The sequence below is a fragment of the Ovis canadensis genome, chromosome 2, assembly GCF_042477335.2.
Source record: "Ovis canadensis isolate MfBH-ARS-UI-01 breed Bighorn chromosome 2, ARS-UI_OviCan_v2, whole genome shotgun sequence".
In the NCBI taxonomy this organism is placed as follows: Eukaryota; Metazoa; Chordata; class Mammalia; order Artiodactyla; family Bovidae; genus Ovis; species Ovis canadensis.
The window spans coordinates 72,040,294-72,055,297 of NC_091246.1; the positions used below are offsets into that span (position 1 = coordinate 72,040,294).

At 36.3% G+C, this 15,004-nt stretch overlaps 1 protein-coding gene across 4 annotated transcripts in view; it reads right to left on the bottom strand.

Annotated features, from left to right (window-relative positions):
- RFX3 (regulatory factor X3) overlaps positions 1 to 15,004 on the bottom strand; it is a 335,060-nt gene that overhangs the window by 58,279 nt on the left and 261,777 nt on the right. For all 4 annotated transcript variants that reach the window (XM_069576467.1, XM_069576465.1, XM_069576466.1 and 1 more), the window contains 2 exons: positions 2,068 to 2,189; positions 253 to 365 (listed from right to left, as the gene is read on the bottom strand). In XM_069576467.1, coding sequence (XP_069432568.1) covers positions 253 to 365; positions 2,068 to 2,189 — 235 coding nt within the window. The remainder of the gene's footprint in view (positions 1 to 252; positions 366 to 2,067; positions 2,190 to 15,004) is intronic.

Here is a 15,004-nt window from a genome sequence, read left to right on the forward strand (position 1 = left end):
TGAGTACCTAGAAGTGGAACTGCTTCATCAAAGGATTCGTATCAGACTAGGCTAAGAGGATGGAAAGTAAAATTTATTCTCCCCTTCCTGCATTCTTCACTTCTCCAGTTTGAGACAAGAAAAAAACAGCTTATCAGTGTTCAAAGAAATATGAACTTCATCTGTCCTCTAGGAATATGTTGGAGTATTTGTTTTAGCCAGTTGTCTGGAAAAACTTAGCTTGTGTCCCTACTATGTTTTCAAAAGACCTACCTCACAGTGCTCTCGATAAAGACTCTGCAGTGACTTGATATCCTCAAAGGTAGTACCATCTGGCAGAGAAGAGATTTCAACTTCTCCAAACTCTGGAAGTGCTCGAGATGCATCTGTTACCATGACAACACAATGGAAAAAAGTTACTGTGGATGGTGCCAATTAAAGACTAATGAAGGAAAATTTAAGCAGACTAAAAAGGAAAAAAAAAAGGTCAGAGGTGCAAAAAACAAGGACTTTGCATACTAGTATTTTATAAATAAAACTTACAGCAGCAGCAGCACAGAAGAATAGAGGGAATAGTTTTAAAATTTTGGAGAAACTAAATTTTCACTATGATTATACTGGAAATAACATATCATAGCGTCTCTCAATACAGGACCCCTATGATAAGAAAAATACCTTGAGCTGGCCAGTTTAAATTTTAGTTATTTTTATCATTTTGTTACTTAGGTATATAAAATACATTAGCTTTAAACTGATTATGCTTATACTTCTCATATAATCATAAACCAAAAGACCTACAAAGTAAGTATAAAGAAACCTAAAAAAAAATTAAACTTAACAATGTTAATTTATATGACAGATGATGATGTTGTCCTGTAACTGAATCTTTCATGACATGAATATGGTATTGGCTGCTGCAGTGCAGAAACTTTAGAGTTTGACAACCAACACATACTTCATGGTGGCTGCTTCTCCCATTATGTTCCTATATTCAAATGAGCTGTGAAACTTTCCTCCACACAGAGCACTGGGACATCATTTAGCCTTCCCTTGGGATGAAGCTGTAATTTACATAGTAAGTCTGTTCTTTTCTCATTAGCTCTGGACAATTAATGCAATACACTCTGGTGCCAGCCTTATCATAAATTCAAATACAAATGTGGAAACTAAATTTTCAGAACAGTATTCATTCTAATCTTCTAGGTAACCCAAAATATGCTTTTTAAAAAAAAGATTAAAATTGAAATAAGAGCATAAAATAAGAAACATAAAAATTCGTGTTGAGAGCTCATACGTCTATAAGAATATACTTGAAGACTCTAGTCTGTGAATGCTGCCATAATGTTCTGATACTTCAGTAGCTATTCTGTCCTGAGAGTACATTTTAGTTGTCTTTGTCAGAAAGTGCACATAGACACATATACACACACACAGACACACACACACACTCTGATATATTCTACTAATTTTGATCTGTTGCACCGAAACTATGCACGTTCATCTCTAGAAAAGCTGTCAATTAGAGTGTAAAATGGCATTCTGCACGTTTAGCTTTTACAGGAATATGCAAAATGTTCAAGTTCCACTTAACTCTTAAGTAACAAGAAATATGTATACCATTTACAAAATTACAAAAATAGGAAATACTATGATCAATTTAAAAGAATAAATTACTTAAAAGTTTATAATTTTTTCTAACCTGAGATTGTATGCACATGCAACTTTTTACATAGGAAATGAGAATGGCTTTTGGCACTTGAAGTTACTAATACTACTGAAACTACAACACAATTTTGATCACAAATGCCCAATTAATACAAATTCTGGGAAACAATCCCACAGAAATGAGCCTTTAATTCATACGAATTTAAAAGTTTTACATAGCTTGAGATTTTTAAAAATGTCTAGTGGACACAAAAAAAGTAGAAATGAACTAGAACTATCACATAATGTGCACAGTTTCAGCACACACAAAAAATCTATGTAATTAATATCTGTAATAGACATTGTACTTGGATAAAATACTACTGCAGTTCTATTGTTTTCAAAATTCTAACAACAACTAATATGCATTACACCTTAACATACCTAAAAACTGTTGATGATGTTGACTTTGGGCAATTACAGTTTGCTCAACAGATGTGCCTGTTTGTTGACCACTTCCTGTGAAACCATCTGCAACCCCATCAACTTTCTGCATAGGCTTGTACCTAGAAATATTAGATGGGAAAAAACAAATAAACCAAATTATTCCTTGCATTTTTGTACTACACAAAACTCCCAAGACATTCAATTTTGTTTTATCTTCTTTAACTGTCTCATGATAATTGTAAAAGGTTTTCTTCCTTGATAGTCTCATAAAGTTAGGATGAGGAAATTTTTTAAATTGTAAAAAGAAAAAAGGAGAAGCACTCAGGAAGGGCACCCATTTTCAAAAATTCAGAAATTTAGCTAAGAATGAAAGAGTTATGAGGTATTTCTTTGGACATCAGTGGCAAGGAAGTCCATGATTATACTTTTAATACACTATTTGAACATAATTCTTAATGGCCAATGGATCAAGGGAGAAACATTTTAAATACACTGGGATGTGAATCTGAATTAAAATCTAAGAGTTTGGGCCTGAGAGATGTTTAAAGTGGCCTTTATTTAATTAATATCTCCAAAATGTGGTTCAGCCTAAAACTCAACCATACTGTTTTCCATATCACCTAAAGCCTCCCATGCATCTCAACACATTCATCTCCCTTGACTTCTGTCCACATCTGCAAATATAAAGACCATAAGCATCAGCTTGTAGCAAAATGCATGCAAAAATCCATCTGTAAACCTGAGTCATCAAATTTTAAAAAGTAAAAAGAATAAAAGTCACCTATAGTTATGCATTTATCTTTAGGTCCTAGTCATATAACCTCAAGAACTTCCCATACTTTTAAAACAGAAAAAATGTACTTCAACAGCATAGGCAAGAAAGAAAGATGCTTGGGAGAGAAATACCATAGGAAAAATGCATAGGTAAGTCTCCTAAGAAAAGCAAATATAAAATAAGAAATAAGCAGCAACTATAATTTCTTCTGTTTCTAAGGTCTCGAATATTTTTATTCATTTTAGAAATTAAAAAAACAGATAAATGTAAGAAAATGTTAAAATCTACAATAAATTTATCTACACTTACGCACTTTATGCTGTTTGTCCTTCCATTTCTCTCCACTTCTAAATATATTTATAAACAGAACCACCTAATAGTCTTACCATCCAGATATTTAACTCTTACACTGATACTGTAAGTTAAATGTTAATAGTGTGTTAATGTGAAATTATTGTGAGTAGCAATGTCCCCAGTGAATGAACAAGATATACTCAAAGGTCCCTACAGTCTGACAACAGATAGGAAATGAATGCATCTGGTGAAACATCACATAAACTAATGTTGAGGTTGCCTTAGGAAGTAACTCAACCTTGAATTTTATGATGACTTAGATAAATGAAACTTTCATGAAAAACTGCAGTCACTCATAGTGACATTTACTTGTATTTTTTATGTGACAGGAATCTCACAAAGAACTATATGAAAAGCAAAAATAAAGTCAGAAGATGTACAGGGTGAACAAAGGATACGACACGCTTCAGCTTCATTCTTGTTATTTTAGTGATGACCCTGTACACCAAAATGTTGGTTGTACTTTCTAGTGATATAAAAGAATTCAACCCTATTCTTTTATATAATGGAAAAAAACATCTGAAAGTACTTTTCAATTGGGGCCACATCAAGAGATAACACATGGTTTAATATTGTAGTGTGCTAGAAGTGCCATTTATTTAAAAGAAAAAAAGAATGTTTTTCTGATTTTTTCCCTCCTTAAAGAATCATCTTAGAGAGGCAAAAAAAAAAAAAAAAATCCTTTGTGAGGCAAGAACTTTGAGTACTTTTGTGGGAGAGCAGTTACTAACCATCCTGTTCTAGAAGACTTTAATGATTTTATCTTTAGGGAATACAGTTAGAGAAGCTTTTAGCCTTATTGATCCATTCCAGGTTTCATTTGATTTTAGCCTCCTTTTTTCAACTATGAAATTTTATATCACTAATAAAAGAAGCTAAAATTGTTTAACCACGTTTCTTCATTTATGTAATAGAGTTTTGGGATCATGGAATTAATAAACAAAAGTGGTTAAAGGGACTGGAATTACTTACTCTAGAGAAGAGCAAAATGGAAATATTTCCTATAGTCTTCAATTATATCAATTTTCAATGTAGGGTGAGAGAGTAATTATTAGACTTTGTCCAGCTATGCTTTATCAGTTTCCTTTGTCCTGCACAGCATCTAGCATACTACAGATGTTTAGTAGGCACAAATATCAAGGACCATAAAAGAATGACATATATTCACCTTAGACTGACACACAGACATTGTACACATGTGTGTCATCTTCTACTTGCACATTGTGCTTAGCAAGCCTATAGTCTGCAAGGAAAATGATCTACTTCCTCAGAAAGATGTAGACAGCAGAAGTTCCAAACGAGAAAGAGGTATTTTTAATAAGCACTCAAATCACAATACATTATAATTAATGAATGATTATGCTTAATAATAATGATATCGAGTGGGAAGCACTGATTAGAGGTATACTCTACTATACAGGAGATTCAAAAATTCATTAAGATTAGCTTGTAGACAAAAAGGAAAAAAGTTAATTCTGGAGAAATTTCTGCAGGTCAGTACTTAAGAACAAATCTTATAAAGAAGAGATGAAGAAAAAAAAAAAAGAAAATACATTCAAAACTGGGCAATAGGAGGTTTAATTCTAACCATAGAGTAAAGGTTGCAAAGTGAATGATGGATTGAATGGATTGGGTGAAAATGCACTAAGTGTTTCTATTTTTGCTTCCCTGGGTAATAATAAAGTGTTAGTCACTCAGTTGTGTTTGACTTTTTGTGACCCATGAACTGTAGCCCACCAGGCTCTTCCATCCATGGGATTTACTAGGCAAGAATACTGGAGAGGGTTACCATTTCCCTCTCCAGCAGATCTTCCTGACTCAGGGATCAAACCCAGGTCTCCTACATTGCTGGCAGACTCTTCCCACCACAGAAGCCCTTTGCCTCAGTAACAGGACCTCTATAGGTCAGAAGCTTATGTTGTATCTCTTTAGAAAAAGCGGTGAAGACAAGTTTGGGAGGGTTTTGTGACATAAAGAATGACAAAAGAGATTTCTGTGGTGGTCTAGTGGTTAAGAATCCACCTTGCAAAGCAGAGGACAGGGTTTGATTACCGGTCAGGAAACTTATGGTTCCATATGTCATGCAGCAACAGGGCCCACACATCGTAACTAGAGAGACTGCATGCTTCAAAGCACTTCAGAGCCCACAATCCACAACTACTAAAGCCTGTGCGCTCTGGAGCCTGCTCACTGCAACCACTGAGCCTGTGTGCCACAGCCAGAGTTTAGCACCGTGACAAAAGATCTCACGTGCTACAACTAAGACCTGATACAGCCAAAGAGATAAATAATAAAAAAGACTGACATCGGAAGGGCATATATATGGCTCATAAACAAGAACAGTATGAGTGTGGGCCTATAAATAAGAGAGAGCTTCCAGGCAGTGCTGACTTTTCCCAGTAGTGGCATTTCCAAATGCCAGGTATTGCCTGGTACTAAGTTGATACTTAGAAAGAAACCCCAAGAAATTAGAAGTTTTGAACTGAGGAAAGCTGGATGTTCATTTTCCTGACGTCCTAGCTAAGGATAACATCCTATCCCTGCCATTACTTCAGAGCACTGAGGCTTCCCAGAGAAGGAGGGAGTTTAATAGGAAGCTGAATAGCCACATTAAACATAAGATAAACAAATACATGTGGTAACTGACTCTTCTTGGAAGAAATAGTGATAGATGATATTATATTAGATTTTGAAAGCTATTTAAATATCAGTATCTGAGTAGGTTTCAAAAAATTCAAATGCTAGGCTTACTTTAGATCTATCTAACAAAATCTTTGAGAATGGGGACTAGGAATTTATTATTTTAACTAGCTTCTCATATATTTCTTAGGTTGTCTTCACAGAACTAGTCTATAGGAGCATCTTGGCCCAATAATAAATTCATTCAGTCAAATGTTATAGAAATAGAACCATAACATTACAGAAAAGTTATTTTTATAAGTCATTTCTCAACTTTTTCAATAAACTATATTTGGAATATAAATAACTATCTCTAAATAGATGGTGGATGATTAAATGAATGTATGCTCAAGGTAACACCTTTCACTGTATCAGACCATCAATTGATTTTAACAAACAGAAAACCTAGATAACAAATATCTACTTTACTATAGGTAAAGTATTGTAGGGGAATAGCTTTGAACAGGCTGTGTGTGCATAGAATTTTCCAGGATGTTTTAATATTCCATTGACTTACATGATAATCCAACATTATCTTAGCTCTGGTTGAATTTAAAGTGACCTTTTAGCATTGAAACACAGCTTTCAGATTTCCTATCTTTTTTTTAATTTATTTTTTAATTGAAGGATAATTGCTTTAGAGAATTTTGTTGTTTTCTGTCAAACATCAACAAGAACCAGCCATGTCTCTATCTTTTCTAAATAAAATAATCACTATTTAAATACTAAAATTACAAAAAAAAATGTTTTCTACTGAAAAAATTTTGTTGAATCTTTCAAAAAACAAAACTCTTTAGTGTTTAAGAATTATCTTCTTTTACTCTCATTTATTTTTACAAATTTATTGTTTTATAATAGGCTTTCTTATAGTAGATTCTTAGTGCTCTTGAGTTGTATATTCTCTGATAAAGACCTGTGCTACATCAAATGAACAAACAGCTCTTGGTTTCAAAATTAGTAAGAGGCAAATTATAATTTTAACAGCTTGCAACTCCATGGGCAATCAAAGCTAAAGTTGTTAATGATTAAGAAATCAAAGAAACTCTAATGCTTTAATAGCTGAGCGTTATGCATGAAACCTGTCACTAACAAAGAAACTTGGAAAATTATTAGGAATCTTCCCCCATGGGGTTAGTCATAGCTGTTATTTAGAACTTGGACAGCTGTAACTCTACTGTAAAATAATATCTAATTCTGTCAATAATCTCACACATATAGTCACTGAAGGAGTTCAATGGAAGGCAAAGAAGGGTATATATTTACCATTACGTTCAACTAATAGTAACAGGTAGAAGGATTTTCAACAGACTGAATTAACCATCTGGACAAGTATCTTTGAACCAGGAGAAAAATGCACAAGCAAGATGTAAAATCTGAGCTGTATAGGCATTTAGAGTCATCATTATGCTTATAACTATAGAGTACAAAATCATTTGATCTGCCATGAACAAACCTAAATGCTGAGCTCATAACTGGGACAAAAGGCTAAAATTTTCTGCAGGAATCATGACATTCCCTTTGGAAAAATTGTCCCAGAAAATTCTTAGATGACTTGAGGTATGAAGTAAATCAAATGATATAAACATGAACAGATCAGAAGAAAATAATGTTGAGTGCCATCTTTTCAGAATAGTAATGGACTTCTTGATGTCACACTGAAAATGTTTCTATCTTGACTTCTAGCATCAACCCTGATGATTAATGACAGTTATTACAACTCTTCAATCTTTGTTGGTAGCTCTATATTTGTCTCGTCATTAGCTCTACATCTATAATTGGGAAAGGAGAGTAGGAAAAATTAAACTCAAATGGGAGTATTTGAGTTCATTGCAGCAGTTTCAGTAGGAAATGTGGGAGAAGCAGGGAAGGGAAGAGGTTGAAGCTGTTGGCTAAAACAGAAGCCTGTGGATCCTTTATTCATTTCACAAATGATGCTCACTGCTCTCCTAGGTGCTGAAAATGCACTGCCGAAAGAAGCAAATACAATTCCCTTAGCTCATGAATTCCTTCACTGAGTTCTCCTATTGTACGTAATTTAGGCTTAACTATGTAGAACTGATATATTCTTGTTACACATACGTATGACACCTTTATGATACTTCTTTTATGTATAGCTGGTCCCTTCTGTTAAACTGATCCTAGAGGAATGCTTCCACTCTTCCTTTATTTGGAGAATGACAACATGTCTCCACCTGACTGCAAGACAGTAACAAAAATAAAAAAGGGCATCTGAAGCTCTATCTCAGAAAAAATAAATTAGTGAGCTTCTTGCATAAAGCAAAATTAAATAAGCCTGTTTCCTTATCAGTAAATAACAAACAATATAATTGCCAAATGAGATCTTGCATACAAATGAACATTTCACAAGTTCAATAAATGTTCATCAGAAGAATTAATATTAACAAACTTTACATGAATTACTATACTTAATAATTACTGAATGTGATTATTTATGACTCTATCTTCAGTGGAAAATATATTTACATTAGGGACTTGCTACAGCAGTATAGTGAACATTAAATACCTCAGTGCCAAGATTTCTTATTTTTTTCCAAAAGCCAAACGCACAGACATCTGATCATCTTCTCACTAAAGACTCCTGCCACCTTCAGCTGCCTCAGAGCAATTTACCAGTCCTAGATGGTTATCTCAGTAATGACCTCAGGGAATTTATGGTCAGGAAAGGAACTGTAAACCATTAACATCAATCACAGTTGAAAACCACTGGCCCAGAGGTGTAAAGAAATGAAAGCCAAACTTGCCCAATTTCCCAGCTTCATTCTTCTCCAAAACAGCCTTATTCTTTAATTTTTAAAGTTGAAGTATAGTTGATTTACAATATCGTGCTAGTTTCACGAGTACAGCTCAATGATTATATAAAATGCAGTCCGTTTTCAGAGTCTTTCCCCTTGTAGGTTATTCAAAAATGCTGAGTATATTTCCCTTTGCTATACAGAAGAAGGAAACATATCTTGAGACAGAGAATTGTATCCAGGAAGTTTGTTGGGGGACACCCAGGGGATCAATGCCCATGCAGGGGGTGGTGAAGGGAGGAAGAATGGGCAGGCGGAGGAGTTGAGTGCTTTTGTGTTTTTTTTTTTAATTAAAAAATATTTTCAATTGGAGAATAATTGATTTATAATGTTGTGTTCATTTCTGCCATACATCTACATGAATTAGTCATAGGTGTACATATGTTCCCTCCCTCTTGAATCTCCCTCTCATCTCCCCCCGCCCCATCCCACCCCTCTGGTTGTCACAGAGTACCAGGCTGAGCTCCCTGTGCCACACAGCAACATCTCGTTAGCCGTCTATTTTACACATAGTAATATACATATTTCAGAGCTACTGTCTCAACTTGGTCCACCTTCTCCTTCCCCCACTGTGTCCATAAGTCTGTTCTCTATGTCTGAGTTTTTATTCCTGCCCTGCAAATAGGTTCATCAGTACCTTTGTCATGACAAACTGGAAAGGTCTTAGAGAGATGGGAATACCAGACCATCTTACATGTTTTCTGAGAAACCTGTATGTGGATCAAGAAGCAACAGTTAGAACCCTGTATGGAACAACTGAGTGGTTCAAAAATGAGAAAGGAGCATGCCAAGGCTGTTTGCTGTCACCTTGTTTGTTTAATCTATATGCTGAGCACATCATGAGAAATGCCAGGCTGGATGAGTTACAAGCTGGAATCAAGAAAAGCAGGAGAAACATCAACAACCTCAGATGTCCAAATGTTACCACTCTAATGGCAGAAAGAAAAGAGGAACTAAAGAGCCTCTTGATGAGGGTGAAGGAGGAGAATGAAAGAGCTGGCTTAAGACTAAATACAAACACTACGATTGTGGCGTCCGGCCTCGTTACTGCATGGCAAATAGAAAGAGAAAAGGTGGAATTAGTGACAGATTTCCCCTTCTTCCCTCATCGCTCAGTTGGTAAAGAATCCGCCTGCAATACAGGAGACCCTGGTTCAATTCCTGGGTCGGGAAGATCCCCTGAGGAAGGGATAGGCTACACACTCCAGTATTCTTGGGCTTCCCTTGTGGCTCAGCTGGTAAAGAATTTTCCTGCAGTGTGGGAGACCTGGGTTCAGTCCCTGGGTTGGGAAGATCCTCAGGAGAAGAGAAAGGCTACCCACTCCAGTATTCTGTCCTGGAGAATTCTAAGGACTGCATAGTCCATGGGGTCACAAAGAGTTGGACACAACGGAGCAACTTTCACTTTCCTCTTCTTGGGCTCCAAAATCACTGCAGACAGTGATAGATGGTGACTGCAGCCATGAAATCAGAAGACTGCTTCTTGGCAGGAAAGTTATGACAAATCTAGACAGTGTGCTGAAAAACAGAGACATTATTCTGCTGACAAAGGTCCATATAGTCAAGGCTATGGTCTTTCCAGTGGTCATGTATGGTTGTGACAGCTGGACTATAAAGAAGGATGAATGCCAGAGAATTGATGCCTTCAAACTGTGGTGCTGGAAAAGACTCCTGAAAGTCCCTTGGACACAGGAGATCAAACCAGTCAATCTTAAGGGGGATCAACCCTGAATATTCACTGGAAGGACTGATGCTAAAGCTGAAGCTCCAGTATTTCGGTCATCTAATGTGAACAAATGACTGATTGGAAAAGTCCCTGATGCTGGGAAAGATCAGGGCAGGAAGGGAAGAACGCATCAGAGGATGAGACTGCTGGATGGCATCACTGATGCAATGAAACGTGAACTTGGACAAACTCCAGGAGATGGTGAAGGACAGGGAGGCCTGGCATGCTGCAGTCCATGGGACTGCAAAGAGTCAGACATGACTGGGTGACTGAAAAACAACAACAATTATTATTAATTTCCATTCTGCAGATGAAGAAACTGAGGTTCAGTGAAGTTCAGTCACACACACCAAAGTGCCAAGCAGCCTGTACTCAAATCCCTATTTCTAACCTTTAAATATACAATTCTTTTCACTAGTCTACAAAACTATATTAAGAAAGGTCTTCTAATGACAGAGGTTCTTGCCCTCACTCCTTAGGAACACGCATGCTTTCACATCTGTCTACAGCCAAAGCGCAACTAGCCTTGCTTTCCAATTGGCCTCTATTTTCCTCCCCTCACTGCTGCAAAAATCCCCCTTTTTTTTTTTTTCACAGAATCCAATTCCTATGAAGAGACTGTTCACAGAGTCAGGAAATGACACATTTCTTCACTTATTTAGGACATACTCAACTGTAATCTTCCCTGTTATTTCATATGCAAAACTTTTATTACATGTGTACATTTCCTATGGGCTATACTACCTCTTGAGGGAAAGAATTCTTATAAGATCAAAGATAAGAGGCCTGGGTTCTTGTCCTGGTTTCTATATGATCGTGAATATATTACCTACTCTTATGGACTTCAGTTTTTTCATCAAGAAAACAGCACTTTTACTTGCACTATGTGACCCTTTGCTCCAGCTCTTTCTATGACTCTGTGAATTCGCTTTTAGATGTGATGGACATATTTTATACGCACCATTGACTGTTATGTATTTGGTGAAGGAATCAAATGCAGCAAAGCACACTGTCAAAAGCACTTGACTCTATTCCACCACTTTTGCTAATAGAATTTGGAAGAATAACTGAAATATATGTGCCAACACTCTCTATGTGCATCTTTTAAATATTAAAAGAAACTGCAGCAAAGATTTTTATTTAGATCATATAGCTGAAAATTATTCACCTTTTTGCTCTACACTAACCTAATTTATTTACTGTCTATATTAGAGTAAGCAAATTAGTCCATGAGTGAAATTCCTTGAAAACTGAAGATTACCTCATTTAAGTGCAGAAGTTATTTTCATGTGAAATATTTTCAAAAGGAAGGTCTTAATAATTACCCAATTATCACACATTCTCCTGCTTCCTTAATCAGAGTACTTAACCTCTTTTTGATTACCTATAATGCCATCAATATGCCAAATAGTTATCACTAGATTTTAGTCACTATAGTGCTACTTAAAGGGCCTACTGGAGTGCCTAGGTCTACGTGTTCCTCCATGGAATATGCAGATTGCTGGGATGAATAACCCAAAAGGGAATCAAAGACACTTGTCTACTTTTATTTCCTCTTGCCAGCTGTTATATCTCACGATTGCCTATGAATCAAGTGGGCTCTAATCTGCTCCTTTATTTTAGGTAAATGACTTGAGGATGGCTTCATCTTTTCAATTAAGCTAATCTATGGGCTCTGTGACATCTGTTTTTCAATCAGAAGCTGTTTCCATTTATTTCCAGACTCATGGCTATGTTCCCATATGGTGGTGTTGCTGGGAATTTGATTTGCAGATAGAAGGAAATTTCCTCTACTAGTGGAAATTTCCTCTACTGTCCTATCAGATCTTCAAATGAGATACCATATGTAAAGGAGTTCTAAAAATTATAAAGCTATGCAAAACAAAAATCATTATAAATGCTATAGCTACAGTGATTCCAAACTAATGAGAAAAAAAAATGCACAAAATGACCTACAAAAAATGATTTTTTTGGATAAAATAATTACTATTTATACTTGAATTTTCTTATAGGAACAGGTGAAGCACATACATTTATACTAGGGAAGATGCGCACATATAGACTCATAAAAAACCTCTAATGTATTTAAACAATTTGAATATTCTAAAATATTAAATACTAGTAGATGCTATAAACTATTTTAAACTTTTCAAATGTCCCTCGTATTTTACCAGGATGAATGGCAGTCTCTTCTTATGTGAAATTTAATACATTCAGTGGACTTATTTGAATTTTGAAACCATCTTATTTTATAAGCTCTAAAGCAAATGATACAATAAATTCTTTTTCCACTGTGTTCAACAAATACTTTAACCCTTGCATTTAGACTCATGAAGAGACACTTCTCCTCTTCTGTACAAGTGCTTCCTCTCAGTGGGGTAATTGGCTTCACTGAAGGCCCATCAATGTTGCCAACGATATAACCCTTCAGAGATACTTAAAAAAAAGCATTTCCCTCTGTCCTCCTAATCCCAATGAGGGGTTGGTGAAGTTGGTAATAGAAGCAATTATCCAAGACACCATGCCAAGAGAAACTGTCCATAATCCTAAACTTGTACCATTAACAAATAACAACAGCAAATTAAAGGAAGTTTCAGTACTTCTTTGGTTCTCTAATGTTCTTATTTCACAAGAAAGCAAACACTGTAAGAAACTAAAGTCTTATGAACTATGAATATCACTGAGAATTTTATATCACTTCTTAAATACAACCATATTATATCTAATTCTAAAAGCAGTACTTGGATTGCAGGGTTTTCATAGCTCATTAAACTTTATAGCTCTGAAATCTGTTACATAAGGAGACCTTTGTAACTCTTTGGTTTTGCTTACCTAACCCAGGCTTTGTAAAAAGAATGTTCCTTGAATGCTTCCATTTCCATGAAAGCTTGCAGTGAAATCACTGGATAAAGTAAGCTTCAGATATCTTAGGTGCAATTTACCACGGCATTGTTCATATTTAAATTTGAATATACGTTATTTTTTTTTTTTTTACCAGCTCAAAAGGCTTTATTACCATGATTTGAGAGAAGACTTACGGAGCAAAGGGCCTGAGATGAATATACGTTATTTTTGAACTGATCTTTTGTTTCTTTATTGCACCAACATCTCCAATGTGAAGTGCTGCTATGCATGAGTGCAGACACTATACCAGAAAGTAAAAGCTATAAGCGCGTTGTCACTAACAGGTGGAAACAGTAATTGTAAATCAAGACAAAGAACAGTTTATTCCAACTCACACAAACTCTGTTTCCAAACATAAAAGGGAATGTTTTATGTTTCTTCCCTAGAACTCTTCTTAATATATTTCACTGACTATACTTCAAAAAACAGGAATCAGTAATTTCAAAACTAAGTTTGAGAATCTGTGAAACATAATTTATATAATAGCCAATCTTGAACTGACTCTTCAGTCTTGAATACTTGCATTAGAAATTATATCTGTATTAACAAACGCCTTTACCTCCAGTCTCCTCCCATTAAATATGTCTTGCCCCAAATCAAAAAGTAATCTCTTCAGACAGAATCTGAATGTGTCACTGCTTTGTTTGGAAGCAAGTCTTTGAAGTCTTGACAGTTTCTAAGCACAAAGTCATTAACTCCATATACAACCAAATCCCTTCATCTGTGATCCAAACTAATCTCATCTCTCACTCAAGTCTAATCTTTACCCTAAAGGACCCAATCTTCTCAGTACTCCTCCTGCAATATCAGCCTCACCATATCAGAGTGTATTCACCAGAGATGTCATGGACTTTATGCCTCAGTGGTACATGTGTTTACATTATTCCCTCTGCCTAAATGTTCCTCTGTTATTCTGATCCCTCTAATTCCCTACTCAAATAGCACCTTCTCTGTGAAACTTCCCAATCCTCCCTTTCCAAGATTTTGCTCAAACAGTTTGGCAAAGTATTCCAATAGTTCCTTAATCAAACCTCTGTTTTAGTATTTCTTAGGCTGCATTATCAGAGAAGGCAATGGCACCCCACTCCAGTACTCTTGCCTGGAAAGTCCCATGGATGAGGAGCCTGGTGGGCTGCAGTCCATGGGGTCGCTAAGAGTCAGACACTACTGAGTGACTTTCCTTTCACTTTTCACTTTCATGCATTGGAGATGGAAATGGCAACCCACTCCAGTGTTCTTGCCTGGAGAATCCCAGGGACAGGGGAGCCTGGTGGGCTGCCGTCTGTGGGGTCGCACAGAGTTGGACATGACTAAGGTGACTTTGCAGCAGCAGCAGGCTGCGTTATGGGCTTCCCAGGTGGCAGTAGTGGTAAAGTACCTGCCAACCAATGCAGGAGACATAAGAGACATGGGCTCAATCCCTGGGTTGGGAAGATCCCCTGGAGGAGGCCAGGGCAACCCACTCCAGTATTCTTGCCTGGAGAATCTCATAGACAGAGGAGCCTGGAGGGCTATAGTCCACAGAGTCGAAAAGAGTCAGACAGGACTAGTGACAGCATGCACGCAGGCTGCATTACCTTAAAAAAAAAAATTCCCATAACCTGGTCATCTAATTTCTTAACTCCTCAAAGGTTAGAACTGTGTCTTATCTCTGCACTCAGGACCTAGCACATGGTAGAGATG